The following is a 24,089-nucleotide window of genomic DNA, read 5'->3' on the forward strand; positions in this document are numbered from 1 at the left end:
TGGAGGGGAGGGTAGTGTTAGGGCTCCAGGAAATTGAGTCTATGGGTTTCTGGAGGTTAGGCTATTGATAAGATGGCCTTTTTCTTATAATTTACTAAGACATTTATAAACTTATGGAGACTCATGTCCTGAATGACTGTGCTCTGTATCAATTATCCATTGGTTTTCCCCTTTCCTTTGTTCTTGGGCAACTGTGAGTGCCTGAGGAAGGTCACATATATCCCACCTGGGGTGGGTGTAGGGGGTTGCTGGCTTGTGCTTTGCCCTCACTTGCCTTATGCTTCCTTATCAGTTCGGAAAAATCAGAAGTTTCAACCAGGGAGTCAGACTATGGGAGTCCAAGAATGCCAGACTAAGAAACCCAGATGTTTTATTTTCTGCTTTCAAAAAAAAAAGAGAGAGGGGGCACTTTTAGCAAATTTCAACTTTGGAATCAGTACATTGCACTAGATGGAAGGAGAAAGGGAGAGAGGGAAAGAGAAAAAGGGGTGAGTTGGGAGACAGAATCACTGTCTTTAGACTCTCCCCTCAATTTCATGGATAAGCACAATAAACACACAATAGACACCCCAGTAAACACACAAGAACTTCTTGCCTATTTCTCATTTTCTGAGACTATTAATTAGAACCCCTTGATTTTCTCATTCCTCGGATGTCCTAAAGATCCTTTCAGAAATAATACTCTTCCAGTCATGAGATCCCAGGATCTCATGGATCATTTGCTCCAACTTCTCATGCATTAGTTCATTCTTTCATCCATGCATGCATTCATAGTATCTTTTAAGCACCTACTGTGTGTTAGGTTCTGGGGATAAAATAAGGAGTAATATATAGTCCCTGCCTTCACAACAACAACAACAACAACAACAAAAGTACCTGAGGCCCAGAGAGGGACACTGACTTTCCCAAAATCACACAACTAAAAATTCTGTGGCCGCACTGGTTCTCAAACACAACGGTTCCCCAGGGATGCCCTCTTTCCTTCTCCCCAAAACTGAGAGTTGCGGGTTACAGGAAAGCAGGTATCTCCAGGACTTGGCAGGCTAAACCGTTCCCACTGTTCGGGCGGCCCAGCTACAAAAGGGCGGGGACCAGTCCTGGGGTGTCCTCAGAGAAGCCAGGAGGTAAGAGAGGAAATGTGGGTTCCCAGGCGGCACAAAGCAGGACGCGAATGCCCGCGACCTTTTGGCGAGGAAAGATTGCACCTCTACAGCCGCCGTAGCCAAGCCGGAAATGTAGTCCCGCCACGTTTCCTGTCTAGCGGGCCTGAAGGAAGAGCTGCGAGATGGCTGACGCCACGAATCTTAATCGCCCACTGTGCTGTGAACAGTTCGGTTCCGGGGCGGCGCGGGGCTGTTTCGCCGCCGCCGACGGGAGTCTGCAGTGGGAAGCTTGGGGGTGGCGCTGGTGGGATTTCTCCGGGGCCTTTACAGTGAAACCCCAAAGAGTAGCTGGCGGCGCAGGGGGTGCTCTCGGCACTGCTTCACCACCTCTCTCCAGCCTCATAGCCGTGTTCCTGCCGCAGGGCTTCCCCGATAGCGTCAGCCCGGACTATCTGCCCTACCAGTTATGGGATTCCGTGCAGGTCAGCCCGGCCGACTGGGGTCGGGGGGAGCCTATATCCACGGGTGAGGGAGGCAATGCGGGCCACCTCTGTCTCCCCATTTAGAGATTGGAGACTGAGGCCGAGAGCGGGACTGTGACAAGTTCCAGTTCACACATCTGGAAGAGCTGATGATAAATAGAATTTAGGCCATCGTGCTCCTGCGCACACTCCTCACCGCACCTTTTTTTCTTCTCCAGGCCTTTGCTTCCAGCCTCTCAGGCTCCCTCGCCACCCACGCAGTCTTGCTGGGCATAGGGGTGGGGAACGCAAAAGCTTCTGTTTCAGCTGCCACTGCCACCTGGTTGGTGAAAGGTGAGCTTGGCCCCTGGGGCCTCGCCTGTCACTGCTGTCAGCCTTGCCACCTCTCTGGCCTCTTTTTGCCCTGACTGGGAAGCCCAGCCCCTCCCTTCCCCCATCCCAGTGGTCTGGCCTCTAGTACTGGGCTGTGATGTGTATTATTTCCGGACTCGTGCCTGATTGGATCTGGGAGCCAACTCTCCCCAGTTCCTAGAACAGTGCCTTGTGCCTTGTTAAAAAACAAAATTGAGCTGGGTTAATTATAAATATTTTTATTGCTTTATTCAACGATAATTAGTCGCCCACCACCAGAATGCTCTCATCCTGAGCACCAGCTTTGCAGCCACACTCAGTTCCCTATACATATTGTTCAGAGTCCGTAAATCACCTGGAGCTTGAATCGCTAAATTAATCTTTCCCCTCCTTTACCCCTAGTCTTTGTGTAGAGCTGCATAAGACTATGGTTATTGAATAAAACCAACAGCTTCCAGAAGTGTGGGAAATTTGTTCTAGAAAAAAAAAACAATTTTGTAATAGTCCTGAGTAGGAAAGAGGAGGTTATGGGAAGAATGAAAGGCATTTTGGAAACTCTTGGAATACTAGATGATGGTATAATTATTATAACTATCTGTTGGATGTGTACAGCATTTTTAAAAACCATTAATGAAAAGTAAAGCATATGGTTTGGTACCATGCCACCTAGAGAGCATGAAGAGTTGAAGAAAAGGATTTGTGGCTGTCTCCACTGTCCCTTGTCTTTTATTACTATTCCCAGTGGGAACTTAAATCAGACCCAAGGGAAGGCCCTTTTTCAGCATGAGCCTGGCCACATCTCTAGTGAGCCTCCATGGATCTTTTAGAGGATCAGGAAGCCCATGCTTGCATCCTTACCATTAAGACTGAGCAAACTGGCCAAATGTGAGTCACCTCTTGAAAGAAGCCCTTTCTCTGATAGTGGAGAAGTGGTGATCTGTGGCTTGTTGTAGCTACCTCTTCTTTTAATAATAGTAGTTGACACAGTGTTTATTATTTGCGTCATTAAGTGTACTGACTTTGCAGTAGCTCTGAGATAGGTATTGTCATTATCCCCATTTTACAGATAAACTAAGGCACGAAAAAAGTAACTTGGCTAGGGTCACAGCCAGTAACTTATAGGACGTGGATTTGAACCAGAGTGTGTCCTTAATTTGGACATTTTCTGTTGCTCTGCTATAGGCTGGGTGTTTGGAATTCAGTAGTTGATGTTTTCATGTCATTTCTAAGTACCCTACTCTTTTCGCCAACATGTTGCCTATGTATGTCTTAAAGTTACTAAAAAAAAAAAAAAATGAGATCACTTTAAGATATGCAGAAATATCCACTTTTTAAAGCCTGCTGTTGGTATCAAAACAAGCTTTCATTAAACTGAAGCACAGAGAGGTTTAGCCACTTGGCCTAAGTTAATGTAGCGCCAGGATTTGGACCCACACCAATGGACTCCTGTGTCCCACTCTTAACTACCACTGACTTTTGCCAGTGGGATTGAGAGTGGAGCCTTGTACAATTTGTAGACAGCTGATCCCTTACTGCTGCTCAAAAATTTCTAGATCATACAGCTCAACTAATTGTAACTGAGGCAAGTAGGAATTAAGTTTCCTAGTCTAGTGGACAGTGTTGACTTTGAGATAATAGGAAGGTATGTGTCATTATTACATCCTAGTGCCAACTTCCAGATTCTGACAAGGGCCTTGCAGACTGTTGATGAAAGGTAGAATACGCCCCCTTTCTACCTAGTGGCCCTTGTATGCAGGACATACACCTCATTGGGATGTGAGTGTGCAGTCAGAAGGAAGAAAAAGAGAGTCTGGCCCAGTGAGCTCCCTCAACAAGTAAAAATAATCTGAGCATGTTCAAAGTCACTAAGTTGATCCAATACAAGAATCTTAAGTAGAACAATAAAAATTTTGTGGAGAATAAAATATACTTGAAAGGAAGAGGGTAAGATAAGTGATGGAGGAAGCCTGTAAAGCCACTTGGTGGGTATTATTTCCAGGGATACACAGGGGACAGAAATGTAGGAGCAGAGCAGGCCTGATGAGAAATGTGTTGTACACATGCCTCCTCTGAGGTAGCCACTGCTTAGCCCCAGCCAGTTGCAGTAGTAAGGGAAGGCAGGCTCAGTATTGCCATGTCTTCAGGTTCTTCCAAAAAAAGCAGGAAATGCAGATTTTCTTGTAAAATGTCCCGTTTTTATTGACTATCTTCCTGGAGCTTCAGTTGCTTCATCTGTGAAAGGGAGTGCTCTCTTGGAAGCTCATAGGATTGTTGTGAAGGTTGAAAGCAGTAGGGATTTCAGGTGCCCACCAGAGTGTTTAGTGGTGTTCCTCAAGCCCAGGGTTGGATAAAGATGTCTAGATAGAAGGCCTCACTGCCGAAGGATAGAGGTTGTGGCAAGAGGTGAGTACGTCTTTTCCAGTGGAGAATGGGGAAGGCCATCTTATGGTCCCCACCTTTATATGTTGTAGGAGACTTCCAACCCTCCTCACAGCTTAGTTTCTCTTCTCCTTGCATTTGCCACTTAAGGGTCCATGCCTTCAATTTCAAACAAGGTAAGAGTCCTCTGTCCACTGTATGAGGCCTTCCCAATTGTTTGGTTCTAAAACAGTCCTTTGTGATCCCCCTCCTGAACTTACCGAGTGCTACTCTCAGTATAAAGGGTGTAAATCAGGGGTTGGCAAACGCTGTAAAGGATGCGATGATAAATATTTTACACATTGTAAGCTCTATAGTTTCAGTCACAGCAAATAATTCTGCTACATGTCACAAAAACAGCCATATACGGTCTGTAAATGAGTGGTCACAGCTATGTTCCAATAAAACTTTATAAAACAGGGAGTAGAAGACTACAGACCACAGTTAACTGATCCTTGGTCTAAATCAATGTTTTTCATACTGATTGTTTTCCTTTTACACTGGATTTTGAGTCCAGAACCATGACCTTCTGAGTCACTGGTATTCCCCTTATCTCACATAGTGTCTGGCAGCAAGTAAGTAGCCAGTAAGCATTTATTGTTCAAATGAAGGTCTGGCTGATTCTAGAGACTTCTCTGACTCTCTTTAGCCTGAGGAAGCCTCTCCCTCTACCCCATGCCCCCAGCTCTTTGTCATCAACCTGCAGTTCAAGTCCCGTTTTTAAAATTTATACTCTAATGAGTATCAATTAAAATTTAAATTAAAACTCACCTGTGAACCTATTGTCCAACCTAAGAACTAGAATATCAACAATAACCTCTCAACTTTCCACACAGGATTTCTTGCTTTTCCTTTTTTTTTTTTTTTAATAGGTGTTCCATATAGATATATATACCAAAATACCGTATTGCTCAGTTTTAAAGCCTTATGAAAAGTGTATTTTGTTCTATGTAGTTTTCATGGCTTACTTTTTCATTCAAGATTATATTACTAGGATTCCTCCATTTTGATATGAGTAGTTGTGCATTAGATTTTCCCTGCTGTCTACTGTGCCACTGAGGGAATGTACTAGAATCTGTGTATTCTGCTGTCAGTGAGCATTTGTGTTATTCCCAGTTTTTTGCCGTTTATGCAAAGAATGTTTCTGGTCCGTGTCTTGGCATGCATGGGTGCATAGTTCTCTTGGGTACATACTCAGGAACTACTAAGTCTAGACACTTCTGACCCCATCATACAGCTCTGTCGATCCAATATTTATTGTACCAAACTGAGCTCCTAGAGCAGTGACCCAAGGTGAATCATCTGTTTCAGTGCCAGGGTCTGCCAGGCTCAACAGCCCCCAAGGCTCTCCCTTGTTCCTTACCAGTGCTTCTCTCCCCCAGATTCAACTGGCATGTTGGGCCGCATCATCTTTGCCTGGTGGAAAGGGTGAGTTTGTCTTCCTGATCTGGCCACTCTCCCCAGGCAGGGGTCATGTCTGTCTCATCCCTGGCTGTATTTTCAGCTCCGCCTTTCTCCTGCCAGTCTCAAGGGGAGGGGAGATTTAGGAATTACTTTATCAGAGCAAAGGAGCCCTTCATGAGTATCCAGTCCAGGGGAATCACCCTAGCAGTGAAGCCACAGAGCCATTGCTATGATCAGATCTGCCTTCATGAGCACTGATATGCCACTCTGCTGCCCATCATGGAAAAATACAGCCACAAGGCTCTAAATGTCCTCTGCTTGTTGAAAGAGAAGCCTGAACAGGATAGTGCTTAATTCAAAAGGAATGATTTTACTTCAGAAGCTACTTTGGTGGCTCAGATACCTGATTGGATTTTGTTGAGCCTGGTAGGGAGTGGACTTGGGCAAGTAATCAAGATCCTTGTCCCACATCGAGTCAGACTTCCCATTTATCTAGAAGAGTTTAAGGATCTTATGCTGCCTGCTTCCTCCTCAAGCCAGTATTGGGCAACCGTAGGAGTGATTTATTATCTGCCAATAATCATAGGCAGACAATACCTACAATTTGTTCAGTGAGATAACTTATGCAAAGTGCATACCATATTGTGGCACATAGTAAGTGCTCAGAAAACACTAGCTGCTGTTAACAGCTCCATGCCTCACAAGCTCTGCATATATCATCTCTAGTCCTTAGAACAGCTTTGTAGAGAGGATTGAATATGTACATTTTACAGATGCAAAGCAGACCTAAAAAGGGAAGTCACTTGCCCAAGTCGCACAGCTTATAACTAATAGCATCAAGCTGCTTTATTGGGCAGAGCCATAGACGAGGCCCACGGTTTTAGTCCTGCCTTTGCCATTTATTCCCTCAGGAGTTCCTCTTGTGTGTCCCATACCCCACCTAGGAGTGTTCCCTTTCCTTCCAGATTTCAAAGTAAGAACAGGGCTAAATTCTGAGCTGGTCTGAGGGCTGCAACATCCCCTGCCACTGGACTCTTGGAGAAGAGTGTTTGTGCACGGGCCAGGAGTCCCTCTGCCTGGCAGAAGAGGTATCCATCCTCTCATGTGATAGAAATGTCCTAGGCCTGGATGTCAGAGCCTGCCTCTTTCTCTTGGCCTTTTTCTTTTTTTTTTTTTTTTCTCTTGGATCCCGCTTTCCATGTGATCTGAGGGAAGTCATGTCCCTTCTCTGAGCAGGAGTTACACTAAATGTAGTTGTTTACCAGTCCAAACTATGTGGACTTCTTGCTGGGTACCCTTGACCATGTGGGAAGAAGATGGGGCGGGGTGGAGGGGGGGGCGGGGAGATGGAAGAGGGACCCAGGGATGACCTCTTACAGGAGGGGCAGAGGGTGAGGAGCAACCACAAGACAAATCAGTTTTTTTCCTAGATGTATCATGTGTTAGTAAAGGGGCAACACTAAGTGACCACTGAAGGTCCTCCCAGCTAATGGTATTTCAGGCAGCAGTGATAGGGTGTTGGGATAGATGTCTGCCTGGGGTATGGATTTTGCTGAGCCTTCAGACCTTACCTCAGACTAAGGATGGCCTGCATTGCCCACAGGATGTGTTTTCTCCTTATATCCAAATTGCAAACCAACCTCTCCTCCCCAACAGGAGTAAACTGGACTGCAATGCCAAGCAATGGAGGTAAGGAGGGGCTGAGACCGAAGGGAGGGAAGTCTTCTATTGTGAAGGTCACTTACCTCTGATCTCTAACCTCTGATCCTTTCCCCCCAGGCTTTTTGCTGATATCCTCAACGATGTAGCTATGTTCCTCGAGATTATGGCTCCCATTTATCCAATCTTTTTCACCATTACCATCTGTACCAGCAACCTGGCCAAGGTACCCACCTCTGGGGCACCCGTATACCTCCCTTGGTGGTGATGTGTGGGCTTACTGTGGGCCCACAGGTGAGCCCAGCCTGGGCCCTGTGTTCAAAACACTTGTGGAAAAGTGGAAAAGTTCAGAGTTTTCTACTCGGACTCAACCACATTTTCTGATACTCCAGCCAGGTAGCTTCTAGTGCCTCACATATTCTAAGACAGTGTCTGAAGCCACAGGATTGGTGAGGGAGCTCTGAGCTGAAAGATAGAAAGTGTGGTCCAGTGTCAACATCTTGGGATCAGCTCCCAGGCTCTTTCATTCTTTCAGTAAAATATTTATTGAGTATGTACTGCATGTTTGGCATGGAATATAGGACCTCCCCCCCCCCTTTTTTTTTAATTTTTATTTATTTTTGAGAGAGACAGCCCGAACAGGGAAGGGGAAGCAGACTCCAGGCTCCGCACTGTCAGCACAGAGCCCAACCTGGGGCTTGAACTCACAAACTGCAAGATCATGACCTGAGCCGAAGTCAGACGCTTAACTGACTGAGCCACCCTGGCGCCCCAGGGCCCTCCCATATCTTCTTTGAAGAAAGCTGCACATAATTAAACAACTATTTATAGAATTATAGCTACAGGTATTCCAGATGAGAAGTGTAGGGGGCTGCAAGAGGGTTGAGCAGAAGTTGTGGCCTAGTCAAGAGATGCAGGAAGACCTTTCCTGGGCCTGGGTCCTGAAGAATGGGTTTAAGGTAAACAGTGGATGTTTTTGAGCAGAAGGAATAGTGTGGGTCATGGTTCAGTGGCAAGACAACACAAAGTGAATGGTAAGGCTGGAGGGTGACATGGGGTGAATGTGAGCTCTTCCTCTGCCAAGCTGCTCACCCTTACAATTCCTTCAGGTTGGCTGCATCCAAATGAGAAAACTGGAGCATAGCAAAGTTCAGTAAGAGCTTAGCCTGTCTTCACCAAAGGTTAAGTACCTGGCACAGAGCAGTGACTCAAGAAGACATGTTAAGATCCATCTCAAAAGCGTACCTATCTGTTCACAATCACTTTAGAGCAGTGCTTCTCCATGGTGACATTTCAGATACAGCAGTTCTTTGTGTGGAGTACATTTAGCCCAGGTACCAGTAACTGGCCCAGGCATGCTGCCCTGAGCACCCCCTCCAACCCCAGAACAGGAAACACCAGAGAAAACCATTGCTTGCAGCTGTGAACCAACGATTGCAAGCTCTGCCATCTGTTTCAAGTTAGGTATTATATTCTGCCCTTAAGGCCTCAGTCTCTTCATCTGTCAAATAAAGGAGTAGAATAGGGCCATGAACTTTCCCTGACCACCCCCACCCTTTCTAGAGTTCTGGTCTCCGTGACTAATACCTCTGTCCCCCAGGTACACCATCCAGAAGGCTGGTTGTCATCCATGCCTGTCTTCCTAGCCCACTATCCCCCTCAGCTAAACCTCTATTTAGTTCTGTTATTTTTCCTTCCTAAATCTCTCTAACCCATTGACTCCACCTGTGCCGTCACCTGGTGGTTCCTTATTGCTGGAAAAGCATGGTTGCTTCCTAGGTAGTCTCCCTGCTTCCATTCTGCCTCTCTTCAGTTACTTCTTAGAGCAGCCCATAATCCTTTTAAGAATGGAAATCCAATAAGTTCACTTCCCTGACTGGTGGGTCCTAGGATAAAGACTTTAACAAGGTTTGCAAGATTCCACGTGATCAGGTCACTCCAGCCTCAATTTGTACCACATTCCTCTTACCTTTGAACATTTCTTCTGCCTGCACAACAACTTGTTTATTTATTGTCTATTGATTTGTAGATTTCATGAGAACAAGGGTTATATCTAAGTTATGTCACAGCACTAAATCTGTGTCTGGCATCTAAAAGAGATTTGATAAATAATGAGATGGATGACAGTGATCAGTGACCCTCATTGATGATTTCTACCATCTTAGATCTCAGGGATTGAGGTCCAGGTACACTGGGAGGTCAGGACCATCATTGTGGGTTTTGAACTGGCCTGGAAGACTTGACTAGTCCTCCTCTGGGACAGGAGGAGAGGAATTTGTTATAGGCAGAATGTAAGCACAAAGTTGGAAACCAGACTGGGCCTGGGAGCTTAGCAGAGGGGTGGGTGCAGCCAAAGTAGGAGTTGCAGGCTGGGGAAGTTCTGAGCTAAGAACAGTCTGTGGGCCTCCACCTTGGGGAACGAAATGGAGTTCCTTGGGACTGGGTCATAGGGAGATATGGCAGGCAGAGCTTTAGTTTTCTCCAGGAATAAGAGGGGAGGGGGACCTAGTGGAAGTATGGGGATGAGAACAAGACACTAAGGACAGCATTCAAAATTTTGCTGTTTGGTCACCTGGTGCCTGGTTTTCTCAAACTGGTTTGGGTCATTTACTCAGCTCAGCCATAGAGGTGCCTATGTTGCCATAACACATGGCCATTCTGACCTTCACTCTCCCTTTTCCCGCCTAGTGCATTGTGAGTGTGGCTGGTGGGGCCACTCGGGCTGCCCTGACCATGCACCAGGCCCGGAGAAACAACATGGCTGATGTGTCAGCCAAGGATAGCAGTCAGGTGAGCAGCTGGAATTGGGGTTGGGGGGAGTTGGAGCGGGGAGGCAGGTTAGGCCATTATTTGGGAAAGTGGAGAGATGTACCTAAGCGCTCCTGAGGGTAGATAGGGGAGACACAGGAAGAAGTCCCTGCTCTTGACTCAAATTGATGGCGTGAGTTCTAGTGGCAAAAAGCCCAAGCTGATCATCTCAGCCCCTCCTTTCTCCCTGTGTGGCCAAGAGTGGGCCCTTGCCCTGACCTTCACCCTCTCTAGGCCATAGTCCCAAACTGAGAGGAGGATGTCTGGTCATGTGTCCCATATGTTAAAGCACTTGGCAAGTCAAAAAGTGCTCAGCATATGAGATGGCTGGGGTCATTGGCCAGGGGTCTCCACTTGACAGTATTGTAGGCCTTTCTGGTCCAGCCCCTCATCAGACCAGAGCACCCTCAAGTAGAGGTGGGGACACCCCTAAGGCTGAATCCAACGGGTATTGGATCCCCCCAAACCCCTGTGCTAAGTGCTTATGTGCATTGCACTGTTTAATTCTCACACAACCCCATGAGGCAGATACTATTATTATCTCTGTTTTACAGAAGAGGAAAGTGAGGCCCAGGTTAGAAGTGTGACACAGTTTTCTTTGACAGTGAAGCAATTTAGAAACCTCTGTTCTGTCCAGTACTACTTTCTGTCCTTCTCTTAAATTGTTTTGCTCAGTTTCTAAATAGAAAATTTTTAAATTTAAAACTAACTCCTTTCAATAATATTAACACAACTAAAAATATTAACACGAGCTAATATTTATTAAGCACTAACCATGTGCCAAGTATGTCATTTATATGAACTCATTAAATACTTAACAGTGGCCTCATACAGGAGGTACTCATTGGCTTCTAAAGAGGAAATAAGTCAGAGGTTCAATGACCCTGGGTACCTTTGGGCACATCCCTTCTCTCAGGAAATGGTTGAACCAATTCTTCCCTGCTGTCTCTTCCATAGGTTGTTAGGAAGAGAGAAATAAGTATAACCCGTGTCCTGCACTTTAGGATCTCCCAGCTTCATGTCTGCTGTCTCTCACCTGCTCTCTTTCTAACCCCCAGCTCTCCCCATGTCCCCAAGCTGTATTTTCCAAGTCCCAGGACTTCCTCAGTCTGCAGAGGCAGGAACACATCTCAGGGGCAACTCAGGACATGTGTTCAGCCCTGTAGCAGGCCCCTGCTTTCTGCTGATGTTGCTTTATTGCCACTTGATGTGGCCACTGGAAATGACTGTTCCCACCTGATGGAGAAGAGGTCTTCCTGCTCCTGTGCAACCAAGGTCTCATCTCTTATTTACCATGACAACCACTGCCTTATTTCCACAGCCTGCCCCCTTGCCAGGAGACCTGGGTAAGAAGAGCTCTCCCAGCTTCAAGACCAACTCTCCCTTGGACCCCACTAGTCAGGGCCACCAAACCAGACTCTTCCTCCCTCATGATGACTTAAGGGCAGATGTTTGTCACCCTTGGGTGAGCTCAGTCAGACTATCTCAAGCCAGCAGAGGGTTCTAGTAACATTGATTCTCAAGAGAAGAGGTTTGGATCTTGAGCCTTCCTGGATGGTTCCTTGACCCTTTTGCAGATGTGCCTCCCAGTTTTTGCATACCAAGGGGATCAATCTTTTTAAGCCACCAAATAAAAGTACTTCCCTATTCTGTGGACATTCAGTTGCCTAAGCGTAGGACTACTCTGGTGACTCTTGCAAAACAAAGAAGATATGTTCCAAGGATATTGTATGTACCTGGACAGAGAAGCATCTCGTATCTTAAATGACAACCCACTCAACAAAAACATTAAAAACTTACTAAGGCACCCTCATCAGTGTAGGGAGCCCTGGGATGTTCTGGAGCAGGGAGGAATGTGATGAAAGGTACTCAAGGATATGCAGCCTGGCCTGGAAGGAAGACCTCTAATTTCCAACCCCTCTGCCTTTTTCTAGGAGACACTGGTAAACCTGGCAGGGCTCCTGGTCAGTCTCTTGATGCTTCCCCTCGTGTCAGATTGCCCTGGGTAAGCCGGGATCAAGGGCAGGGAAGAGGTGCCCAGCTGGGTCTCTGCCCCTGTTGACCACCTCACTCTCTCACCCCAGCTTCAGCCTTGGTTGTTTCTTCTTCCTCACTGCCCTTCACATCTACGCCAATTACCGGGCAGTCCGAGCCCTTGTCATAGAGACCTTGAATGAAGGCCGACTCCGGCTGGTCCTGAAGCACTTCCTTCAGAGGGGAGAGGTACTTGGCCCCACTTCAGCTAATCAGATGGAGCCACTGTGGACAGGTGATCCACCCCCTTAGTCTCAAGTACTGTCTCCCAGTCTCTCCCCCTGTCTGGGCATCCTGACTCCTGACATCCAGCTTCCCACAGGTTTTTGGCCATCTCAGTCTCTATCCCTGGGGGTCCCCCTACACCGCTTGACCTCCAGGTAAGTGGCTCAGTGTCTCCCACCCATCAGTACTGCCCTCCCACCCTCCCCGCACATGCTCTTTATTACAGTTACACTCTGGCCTCCCCTGATTGGGCCTCACCTCTCTATTCTAGTTTCTTTATTTCTACTGAGCAGACTTGGGGTCAGCATGGATGCTTGAGGGGAGCAGGGTTGTAACAGCAAATACAAGGGATATATTTGTTAGATGCAGGAAGAAAAAGATAGATATGGGGTACGTGGGTAACGGCTGAGAGATGGGAAGTAGGTGAAGGACAGATGAGGTAAGGACAGTTCAGTTGACTGGATGGTTACTCCTGCTTTTCTTTCTCCTCCTCCCACCCTTCACTCTCTTCTTTCCCTCAGTGTTTTTGACCTGCAACAGCTGGTTGAGGGACACCAAGAGCCCTACCTCCTTCGCTGGGACCTGTCACAAAGTAAGTGTGCCGTGCTCTTCCAGAATTAGATTCACCCTTCTGAGGTCAACTTCTCATTCCACCAGCTCCAGAGCCTCAAGCCCTGAACAGTTTAGAGGCTGCCTGGTATCCTGGAGGGAGCTCTAGACTAAAACTTAGTGAATTCAAACTATAGCTGCAAGCCTCAATGAAATGCACTTTGTCCCTGTGTACTTGCCTTACTTGCCTGTGTGTTTTTATGAGAAAGGCAATTAAGTAAAGCACTTTGTAGATTGCAACATACTCAAATAAGATTATGACCTTTGGTTACCCCTGGAGAACTATTCTCTCCCATCCGGAGTCACCTGTTGAGGAAACAAGTATTGGAGTTTACTGGTCAGCTGGTTGTGTGCTAAAAGATGCTTCTTCTTGTTGGACATGCAAAATAAACCCGCCTCGTGAGCTGCTATAAAGTTGTATTTGGAAATTGGGCATTTCAGTTTGGCCAGACATTGGGAACAACAGGAGAGAAGTTGGAAGAGAAAAGGGTGAAAGATAGCCTCCATCCATGCAGGCCAAGGCCTCAGGGCAGACAAGGATGAAGCAAGGTGGTTAGTTTGAGAATGTTTTGGGAGGTGGCCCTTCCCTAGCACCAGTCTGTGTTGGGTTTCTCCAGACCAGGTGCAAGTCGTTTTGAGCCAGATGGCAGGCCCTGAAACCATCCTAAGGGCTGCTACACACGGGCTGGTGCTTGAAGCCCTGCAGGGAGATGGGCCCCTCCCAAGAGGGCTGGAGGAACTGAGGAACCAAGTACGGGCAGGTAAGCACCTCACAGTGTAGACTGTTGCTGGCTCAAAGAGGCATAGAGAGAGGAAGGACTCTTCCACTTGGGGACCTGAGAACTTCTGGGTCTGCACCCCCCTCCAGGTCCTGAGAAAGACAACTGGGTCATCGTCAGGGACACACACCAAGCGTTGGACAAGCTATTCCCAAAGTTCTTGAAAGGTAACATTTTTAAGCCCCATGGCTCCTTGGCTTCTGAGGCTTCCTCCCCAGAGGCTCTGCCTAACGCTGTCCCCACACCTCTAGCTTTGAGGTGGAGGACCTGGATTCTCTCTGTGATCTTAAGTCTGGACCTCATTTCCCCGTCAATAGGATAGGGAGGTAGAATGGTCCCAGAGGCTGTGTCATGTTAGCAGTTTGTGTAATCCCAATTGGCATTGAAGAACTGGGGGGAGGCTCACAAATGATGATGATCTTTCATTTAGCACCTACTCCATTCCAGCATTTTTCCATATACTAACTCAGTGACTTCATGCTGCAGCCAGATGAGGTTTTAGCCCCGTTTTGTGCCAGAAACTACCCTGCAGAGGCTGGTAGAGCCTGGGCAGTGCACAGAGCATGTACCTGGCTTGTGCCACTCCTTACCACTCTCCCCCGGGTCAGCCTGGAGTCTTCTCTCCAGCAGTCCCAGCAGCACCCTTATGACCTCTCCCCAGGACTGCAGGATGCAGGCTGGAAGACTGAGAAGCACCAGCTAGAGGTGGATGAGTGGAGAGCCACATGGCTTCTGTCTCCAGAAAAGAAGGTCTTGTGAGGTGGAGGCCCACCCAGGTCTCAGGACAGGAGCCTGAAGCAAGCACACTTTGGCCACAGCACAATGTGGGAACAGCAGCTTTATTTTTGCTTAGGGGAACTGCTGTGGCAGTTTGGCCAAGGCCTCGTGGGCTATGACTGCCAGTCAGGTAGACTGGGCCCCTGGCAGTGGAGAGAAAGGGAACCAGGGCCTTCCCCCTCCCTCTCCCTGCCCTACTCCCTTCTCACCACTGCAGGCTCCCCACTCCCATTCATTGTGAAGCTGAGCCCTGCCCTGGCAGTGGCTCATGGTGTCCAACACGGTTGGCCTCAGGCATAAAAGCCCCAGAGGAACGTGGCCACGGCCATCATTAGCAGGGCATTGAAGTTGACCACACGGGCCCAACTCGAGTCCTCACTGATGTCCTCCAGCCGCCTGGCTGCTGCAGCCACTTCCTCCTGGGCAGGTGCTGGGGGACTACCTGCCCCACTCCTGCTCATTCCACAGAACCAGAGCAGGCACCGGCGGAACATGCCCGGTGTTGGGGACTGGGGCTCTAGGGAAAATTGACACCCTACAGTTAGTTTGAGGAAACCTGGCTCCCCTAGTCCTTAGCCCCGCCTCCTGAAGCAGTGCCTTACCCTCCATCTCCACTGCATGTTCAGGACACCCATTCTGTACAGGGGGTGAAGTTGAACCTTCTAGCTCATCGGCATCCAGGTCCTCCCGCTGCTCCTTGCTGTGCCGTAGACTGAAAACCAGGCGGTGGAGCTGGGGAAGGGAGTGGGGACCAAGTGAAAGTGCTGTTCCCCCACCCCAGACCCTGAAGTCTCTTGTCCACCTGGTACCCCCTTAGCACCCTTGGTCCAGCCTGTATACTTAATCCAGACTCCGTTCACTCAAACCCAACTTTCCATGGCTGCCCTTTGCGCTCATACTAAACCTAGGCCTTTCAACTGTGTGTTTCAAGTTCTTGGCCCTGCTCACCCCCTGCTTCATCAACCCAGGTCCCTCTCTACATTCAAATTGTAGTACTTTAGACCCTGGTCTTCTAGTCCTGCTAACTGTACCTTCCTGTGGATATTTGTCCACATAGTTTCCTCCTACTGCCTTTCCCCCCTTCTCTACCGGCCTATCCTTCTGCCCAGCTCTTTTGTCCTGGCCCCCAATCAACCCTACCCTGGGGCATCTGCCCCGCAACAGCATAAGACCAAACTCTTTGTGGGCCTTCAAAATGGTACTCTGCCCCTCTCAGCCACCAGTCAGATCCTGTGTTTTGAGTTCCACAGGCCATGCCAGGGACTTTGTGGGACAGTCTTCAAGCCACCTCCCCCCAGACCACCTCAAATAAATGTCATTTAAATAAAACATTGTGGGGGCGCCTGGGTGGCGCAGTTGGTTAAGCGTCCGACTTCAGCCAGGTCACGATCTCGCGGTCCGTGAGTTCGAGCCCCGCGTCAGGCTCTGGGCTGATGGCTCAGAGCCTGGAGCCTGTTTCTGATTCTGTGTCTCCCTCTCTCTCTGCCCCTCCCCCGTTCATGCTCTGTCTCTCTCTGTCCCAAAAATAAATAAACGTTGAAAAAAAAAATTTAAAAAAAAAAATAAATAAATAAATAAATAAATAAAACATTGTTCTTGCTTTACAAATGCAACTTCCAACTGGACTCCCAGCCTACCCTTAATGAACCCTCAGCATAGAAATTCAGGTCTTCCCCACTGGGCATTCCTGGAAGTGGACTGGCAGACTAGGGGTAGAGAGGGATACACTCACACACAGTGCATGTTTGGTACCCATCCAGAAGTTGGCACTTACATGCTTGCGTGGTATAGGTGCTGTGCACAGTGATACTACAAGGATGAGGAGGCCAGAGCAGACGAAGAGCACAATGGCAAAGTAGAGGTAGTGCACACGGCAGAAGAGTGCTGGGCATGTGGAGGGTCGTACACAGCTGCCCGAGCCAAAGGAGAACTCGGGAATAAGGCGTGCCAGACCCATAAACAGGCCCCCAATCAGTCCCCAGAAGGCACCCTGCCAGGGGAGAGAATGTCAGCCTCTTCCAGGTGTCCCCAGTTCTGACCCAAGCTAACAACCTACACATAGGCTTACCTTCTCATTGACACGGGGCACAAAGAGCGCCAGCACAAAGACAGCAGACACAGGTGGCGCCAGGTAGCTGGACACTGCTTGGATGTAATCAAAGAGCTGCCCTCCCTGCGCTGCCTGCACCACGGGTAGCCAGGCCACTGACACAGCCACAATAAACACCACCCAGAGCCTGCAGTGGGTGGCCATCAGCAGATTACACCCAGGACCCCCATCTCCCCCAATCCTCCGAGTGTTCTCTGCCCCCACCCCAAGGCTGATTTGTGGGGCAGGACCTGGGGGAAACCCAGGCCGCACCGTCCTACTAGCAGCAGCTCACGGTCCCCTGCATGGGGCCGCAGGCGCATGTAGATATCCATGGTGAAAAGCGTGCTGCTGCTGTTAAAGATGGAGGCCAGTGAGGACATGAGCGCAGCCAGCATGACCGCCAGCATGAGTCCACGCAAACCTGCAGGCCGATTGTAACTGTGAGTCCAGGGCCACCAACGTGTCCCCAGGAGGGTGCGGGCTTGGCAAGGGGTCACTCCTCCCAGTGGCAGTCTCCGCAGTGCACCTGCCCTCACCATTGGGCATGAGTTTCACGACCAGCCGCGGGTAGGCAATGTTGGAGCAGCCCACCTCAGTACCGCACACACGCTTACACACCTCGGGCACCACGCACGCCACCTCATCTGCAGGCAAGAGAGCGTGACATGGCTAGAACGGGACCTTGTCTGGGAACTCGGATCCCTGAAGTGGGGATGGGAGATCCTAGTGGAAGAGAGATGGGACCCCTCGTGGGAGGTGGGACTGGGTGACTGGATTCCCAAATCAAAGGACAGTAACAGAAATGGAAAACAGGCACTTGAATGCATGCAACAAGAAAGGGGCTGGATGGGGCACAGGACACTTGATGGGGGTGGGGTTGCAGACGTTACCCGGATAAAGAATGCGGCTGATCATGCCTGGCATGACCATGAGGAACATGGGCATCAGCTTCAAGTAGCCGCACAGTATGCAGCCCGCCTTGATGTGAGTCAGGTTCTTCCCGGCCAGACAGCGCTGCACAATGACCTGGGGCAAGGTCCGTTCAACAATCTGTGACCAGTCCTGGATTCCCTGCCCCTCAGGCTTTGCTTTAACTGGTTGCCCTAATTCAGGCTCAGCAATTCACTTGCTGGCAATTCACTTTCACTTACAGACCCAAATTCTTTGGATCCCAGTGGCACTGGTTTAACTCCATCCTGGCCAAGTTCCCGACCCCTCAGACCATGCAGTGGGGCTCCCACAGATGTGTTCTGGCTCCACCCATCTCAGCCCTGCTCATAGCGGTTCTGGTTCTGCCCTGGCCTAGCTCCCGGCTAAAGCCCTGACCCCGCACCTGGTCGCTGCACCAGTACCAGCCTGAGACGATGGTAAGACCCAGGAGCAGTGCAGGCCACGGCAAGTCCCCTGTCACAGCGTCCCGGAGCAGGTGGTAGGAGTCGGGCCGGGGTCGATAGCAGGAACTCGAGATGTTGCCCACAGCCGGATCCTCAGAAACCGTCAGCGACGTCATTGCCCCCAAGTATTTGTCGAAAAGCCCCGAATACCCGCCCACCTCGTGGAAGGCTGTGAGGGCAAGGCTGTCAGGGGATCTGGGGCCCACGCCAAGGCCCTCCCTAGGACCCACATGCTGGAGACACGCGCTGCCTCTGCTCCCAGGTGGAGAACTCTGCAACTTGCAACCTCCGTGCCCCTCCCCCACTGGTTGAGCTCCGTACCGTAACCCATGAGGACGAAGGCCCCGCCAAGAATGACGAAAGTCTGCAGAGTATCCGTGTACATCAGCGCTGCCAGCCCTCCTGCAAAGGGTCTGGGTTAGTGGAGACAGCCCAAATAGGCTGCCCCGCGTACATATGGTGTCTTTGTGCAAATTTGAAAACTGTGCCCCTTCCTGGAGAGCAAATTTCAAAGAAATAGCCCATTCTTCAGGCTCATGTACCCGGGCATCAGGAGGCAGGGCTTAGTGAGCCTAATGTGCTTCAGTGACGCTCCCAGCACATCTCTCCAGCCCATTCCTTCCCTAAGCCCCTGCCACAGCAACCTGTCACAGTGTAGATCATGGTGATGCCCAGAAGGGCAATGACGGAGGCATAGATGTTCCAGCCCAGAGCCTGTTGAATGAATACTGCCCCGGAGAACATGTCCACCTTGGGGGAAGGAGTGATTGCACAGGTCAGGACCTGGGAACCAGAGCAAGGGACCCAGGTCTATCTCCTTTCCAGACCATGACCCTATGTGGCCACGCTTCAGAGGTTCTCTCATTTTTCGAAGGTCTGGCCTCCCAGGTCCCACCTATTGTGGCCCCAGCCCCAAAGCCTACTCCTTCCAGACCCTACCTCCATCATGGTTCTTACAGCGATTTTTCCTTGGTCCCGCCCCTTCCAGGGCTTTCTAGAGACCTCCACTCCGTGAATCCCGCCCTTCCAGGGCCCCTCCATGAGTGCGCACCGAAATCTTGGTGAAGATGTACAGAAAAAGCGAGAGCACTGACAGGTAGAGGCGAATACGATGGCCTCCGAAGCGCTTGCGCAGGTACTGTGGCATGGTAATAACACCCGCAGTCAGGTACACGGGCGCGAAGAGCCAGCCGAGCAATAGCACCACGAACAGCGCCTGCGGGCACAGCATGACAGCTGAGAATGACTGAGATCCTTCCTTGAGTTAGCCCTCCCCTTAGAGTCTAAGAGACCTCTTCCTGAATGTGCTACACCAAGGAAAGGTCCAAATGGGGGCTCAGAGGATACAACTGCAGAGGATGTCCCTGGGCCCTGGGCCCTGGACATTAAGGGACAGGGTCTTGACACCTTCTTGGGCCTTTAACTAGAACCCTGCCAATCCTCCCAGGCCAGTTCTTCCTAAGATGGGTCCTATCCCCCCACCCCCCAGCACATGAATCCAACCATAGACTCCTCAGCCTGATCTCAGCCTCTGCCAGGAAGGGCGACTTCCCCTCTTCTCTTCACCCACCCAAACTTTCTGTCCCTCAAGACTCTGCTTAGAGGCCTCCTCCTCCAGGAAGCCCTGGTCTCCCCAACCCTCAAAGACAAGCCTCAGTCCCAGAGCTTTGTCTCCTTCCCACTTCTGCAGGGGGCTTTAATTTGGTCCAGAGATCCTCACAGGCCACAGATTCAAGACAGCATCAGAGTAAGGACTTCACTATCTTTAAGGCTCTTCACCCCACTTCAGAGAGGAGTAACTCAAGGCCACAGAGGGTAGTAGCTGGTCGAGGCTTAGACAGCAAGTCAGGAGCAAGACCTACCCCTGCCCTGAAAGTGGTCATCTCCAACATTCCCCTGCCTCCAAGCAAGATGTGCGACCCTCACTCAAAGCCCAACCACACCCCACTACTGGGAAGTCCCACATCCAGTCTTATATGCCCCCTGCTTGGAGCAGATGTGACAGTTCCAGGGGCTCCCACTGGGGTGGGGGTTATTGGCAAAAAAAGGGGGGGGGTCTCACATTCCACTCAAATCCAGCCACAGCCAAGCCGCTTGCAGCACCGGTCCCTGCGAGGCCCACAAAGTGGCCACTGCCGATGTTGCTGGCAAAGAGAGAGGCCCCGACCTAGATGGCCAGAGGTGGGGGTGAACTAGGCTGCTTCTCTAGGCCTCCTCCCACTCCATGGCACAGCCTCTCTCACCGGCCACCACACCATGCTTCGTCCCGCGAGGAAGTAGCCGCCAACGGTGCCTCTGTTGGTTCTGCACATGGACTGAGGGACAGGAGTGGGAGGAGACTTGGGTTCAGGGCACATCTTTGGACCTCATTAGCCTTCTCAACACATTCCTCAGCCTTGTTTCAGGCTGAAGATTAACCAGTCCTGGGCTCTTTTGATGGTTCCCACCCAACCCCCTGCCCCAACCTCCTCCAAGGCACCCAGAGTAACCCAGGCCCCAACCTAGTGCCCAAACACCCACATTTAAGTGTGGCTGGATTTGACCTGACTTTTCCTGAGACCTTGAGTCATGAATAGGCTTCTGGTCAGATATGTAGACAGGGGAACAGAGACCTCATTTAGAATGCTGTCCCTGATGGAAATCCACTGACCACTTCAAATAGCCCAATCCAAAGGTGGGAAGACAAGGAATGAGTGTTGGCTGCGCCTTCCTGAGGCTATCAAAAGACTTGCTTGCCCCTCAGCCCCAGGTGTCTCCCTCAAAGATCCAGGCATCCTGCCCCTGCTGAACATAGGGTCTGCCTGAGACTTTTCCCCCAGGCCCAGAATCCTGACCCCCAGAAGCACCCTAATTTCTCACCCACAAGCCGACACCAATGACCAGCAGGAAATAAGCAGCAATGACCAGGATGTCAGCAAGGTTGTTAATTAGGACCCTCTGGTTTCCCAGTCCTGGTGCGGAGCCTGCCTCCATGTGTTCCTCCATTCTGCCTAGGATATGTCCCTCTAGGGACCAGCCCCTGGATTTCCCCAGGAGAGGGATTAATGGTTACCTCAGGAGCAGTGAGCCGACAACTCCCCCAGGTCTTTTCTCCCCTCCCCAGCTTCATTTAGCTGAGTCAGGTCACATCAAGGCCGAAAGCTCATCTAGTGAAGTTGGTCACTTTCAAGTTCAGGGGCACTCTTTCCTGGGCCTTAGCTCCCATCCCTGCCCCAGTGCCCCAGACTCAAAATCTCTCCTTTCATCCCCTAAAATTGCTCACCCTTCAGCCTTGATCTAGGGAGTAGGGCTGAGCCAATCTCCTGATTCTGACTAATCCAGAGGGATCACTTTCAAACCCAAATCTGACAGCTGGCTCCCCTGCTTAGAAACCCTTCCCAGTTCCCCATCATACTAGGAAGGAAGTAGGAACTCTTTAGCCTGATGTTCAAGGCCTGCCACACCCTGACTCCTGCCCACCCCTCCCCTTGGTCCTCTACACCAAACATAGAGTGAACTCATATTTCCCTCCACCTCTCTTGCCCTGCCCAGCCCATGTATTTTCACATACCCAAACTTTTGCCTAAGCTGTGCTTTTGCTTAGAGTGCCTTCTTGCCTCCCAAATGGCTCACTCCTCTCAAGTAGTAGCCTTCAGTACCCAGCTCATGTCAACTCTTCAGGAAAGAATTCTCTGACTTTTCTGATACAGTTCTGAGCACATTGTGTTGTCCTCATATGGGTCCAGGTCTGTCTTCCCAGCAGACTAGAGACTACTCACAAGCAGGAAATGATCAGATTCATCCCTAGAGTCCCATTGCTCAGCACAGGGCTGACTATAAGAAGGGAGGATGTTGATAAATATCAGTATCTCTACCTTTCTAGAAGAATTGACCAGATTTGGATGTCTGATTATGACAGTTGGGTTCATGCCTGAGATAGAGAACAGAAAACAATATTTTAGGGGGATATGAGTTATATTTAAGGAATGCTTTAGTTTAGGTGCCTTCAAAAGCAGACCCTAAGATGAGAATTTAGGGCAAGGGTTTTCCTGAGGAGGTGACCCCAGGAAGGACTATGAAGGAGTAGGGAAGTGAGACAAAGAAAAAGAAAAACCAATAAAGGGAATGATGACTAAAAGGCTACCACTGTGAACAATCCCAATGAGGACTCTTTGAGATACTGTGGAGAACACACCTCAGAACTGACCCCTCAGAGCCAGGGAGCTAGAGTATTTATCAATTCCTGTCTCTAAGTTTACAGAACCTCCCCCTCCTACTTCAGGCCTGCTCGGTGCAGGAGCACACTTGTTATCCCAGAGAGCACCCTCAGAGAGAAACTCAGGGAGCAGCTGGGGAGACTAGGTGTCTGGGAACTGTGTACATAGTGGTCCAAGTGGATATGGGCAGGGCATCCACAGTGTCTGCCTCAAGGGGTGATGAATTTGAAGTGCCTGAGAGAAATCCAGGTGCAAGTGTTGGGCATATTGGGATTATAGGCACTTAAAATCTATCTGCTGTCCTGTGGCCCACAAGACCCTTCATGATATGGTTCCTATTTCCTATTTGATCTCACCTTCTACTACTCTCCCCCTTCCTCTCTCTAATCCAGCCATATGGCCTTCTTTCCTTTCTTTCAATATGCCAAACTCTTTCCTACCTCCTGGTCTTACTGTTTCCTCTGCCCTAAATCCTCTCCTTAAGCTCTTTGCCTGACCGTTTTCTTTTGTCAACCTTCCAAGTCTCAACTTACACATTACATATTCACAGGGACTGACTATCTGGTTAAAGTAATCCCTTCCCCAACTTAGTTCTGTTTTTTCCCCCTTTTCACCTTCCCTCCTTTCCTTTCTTCCTCATTCTTTCCTTCATTAACAAACATTTATTAAGCACCTACCACATGCTAGATAGCATTCTAGAAACTGGAGAGACAATGGTAAGCAAAACAAATGTGTAATCTGACAGATAGCTCTCAGGAGCTTGTATTCAAATTTCAGAAACAGACATAAACAAGCAACAAATAAACACCTATTTGCATTAGATAAGCGCTATGAGGGACTAGAGAGGTGCTGCGGATGGAAACAAGGGGGAAGAGTGAACTTCACTTAAACCATCAGGAAAGTCTCCATTAGTTCATTACACATGTCACTTGTGTACTTGTTTGTCATCTGTCTCCTCTACTAGACTTCAGCTCCAAGAGGTCAAGAAGCATGTTTGCTTGGTTCCCTATGGTCTCCTTGCACTTGGTATAGAAACTGCCACAGTACGTACTCAAAGAACACTTGATGAATGAATGAATTGAGACAAGAGCTGGCCAATTTGAGCATTCTCAAGACAGAGAGGTAGTTAGCATCCAGGAAATAGACAGCATTCCCCAGGGAGAATATATGGAAGGAGAAGAGCAGGAGGCCTGGTAAGACCTAGGAAAGGATATGGGGGTGGTGAGCTCGAAGCAAGGACAGAGAACATCTCACCTTTGTCTCTTACCCACACATGCTCTCCTTGGCTACCAGGTCTTCCTTAAGTAGGAAGGACCTCTGAGAATCAATCCATCATTTTCAGCCTCAAAGGCTATTGTTTAGATCTAGATTTATAGTTTAGATCCAGGAACCCAGGCCCCCTCACTAGGGAATTGCAGAGTTCAAAGTGAAGGTTCAGGGGCTCAGAGAGGGATTTGGGGAATCAGAGCCTAAACTCCACACCTAAAAATCCCTGGCCCCACCCCTTTCTGCTGTGGCTTAGCTCCTTGACCCCTGATCTGAGTTAAAAGCCTTCTTCTGGCTCCTACAGCCCCTAGTGCTTCCTTCAGTCACTGTCCTGACCATCCCACATGTCATTCTCTGCCTAGGGGAGATGTAATGAGTCAATATAAATAAGAGGGAAGCTGTGCCTTAGTGCCCAGATCCAAAGGGTGGGCATAAACTGGCACTTCTGGATGGAACCCCTCTCTGAGGGTCTTAAAAATCTGGAAATTAGAC

General features: G+C 49.4%; 2 protein-coding genes across 11 annotated transcripts; one reads left to right on the top strand and one right to left on the bottom strand.

The window, feature by feature from the left end:
• Window positions 1-1,235: 1,235 nt before the first annotated feature.
• On the top strand, window positions 1,236-15,978 carry RUSF1 (RUS family member 1). Of its 6 annotated transcripts, none has more exons than XM_043559943.1 (13): window positions 1,238-1,585; window positions 1,804-1,918; window positions 5,737-5,782; window positions 7,415-7,447; window positions 7,538-7,643; window positions 10,106-10,207; window positions 12,160-12,230; window positions 12,310-12,494; window positions 12,582-12,639; window positions 13,006-13,076; window positions 13,711-13,854; window positions 13,962-14,039; window positions 14,534-15,978. In XM_043559943.1, exons 1-13 carry the CDS (start codon window positions 1,286-1,288, stop codon window positions 14,629-14,631), a joined length of 1,407 nt encoding a protein of 468 aa, XP_043415878.1. In that variant the 5' UTR covers window positions 1,238-1,285; the 3' UTR covers window positions 14,632-15,978. The 6 variants fall into 6 exon arrangements, with proteins under 6 accessions (XP_043415879.1, XP_043415881.1, XP_043415880.1 ...); XM_043559948.1 differs by having other exon boundaries at window positions 1,252-1,585; window positions 7,362-7,447; XM_043559944.1 differs by lacking the exon at window positions 13,962-14,039 and having other exon boundaries at window positions 1,236-1,585.
• Window positions 14,696-22,369, bottom strand: SLC5A2 (solute carrier family 5 member 2). 5 transcript variants are annotated; one of them, XM_043559939.1, is made up of 14 exons: window positions 21,990-22,369; window positions 20,379-20,450; window positions 20,198-20,302; window positions 19,187-19,351; window positions 18,780-18,885; window positions 18,457-18,537; window positions 18,075-18,304; window positions 17,632-17,767; window positions 17,278-17,385; window positions 17,012-17,162; window positions 16,718-16,886; window positions 16,424-16,639; window positions 15,252-15,381; window positions 14,696-15,166 (listed from the first exon to the last, which is right to left on the bottom strand). In XM_043559939.1, the coding sequence occupies exons 1-14, from the start codon at window positions 22,041-22,043 to the stop codon at window positions 14,940-14,942; spliced, it is 1,950 nt and encodes a 649-aa protein (XP_043415874.1). In that variant the 5' UTR covers window positions 22,044-22,369; the 3' UTR covers window positions 14,696-14,939. The 5 variants fall into 5 exon arrangements, with proteins under 5 accessions (XP_043415874.1, XP_043415873.1, XP_043415876.1 ...); XM_043559938.1 differs by lacking the exon at window positions 21,990-22,369 and adding an exon at window positions 20,995-21,606; XM_043559941.1 differs by lacking the exons at window positions 16,424-16,639; window positions 21,990-22,369 and adding an exon at window positions 20,995-21,612.
• Between the last annotated feature and the right edge of the window lie 1,720 nt (window positions 22,370-24,089).

The sequence above is a fragment of the Prionailurus bengalensis genome, chromosome E3 (assembly GCF_016509475.1).
Source record: "Prionailurus bengalensis isolate Pbe53 chromosome E3, Fcat_Pben_1.1_paternal_pri, whole genome shotgun sequence".
Lineage (NCBI taxonomy): Eukaryota > Metazoa > Chordata > Mammalia > Carnivora > Felidae > Prionailurus > Prionailurus bengalensis.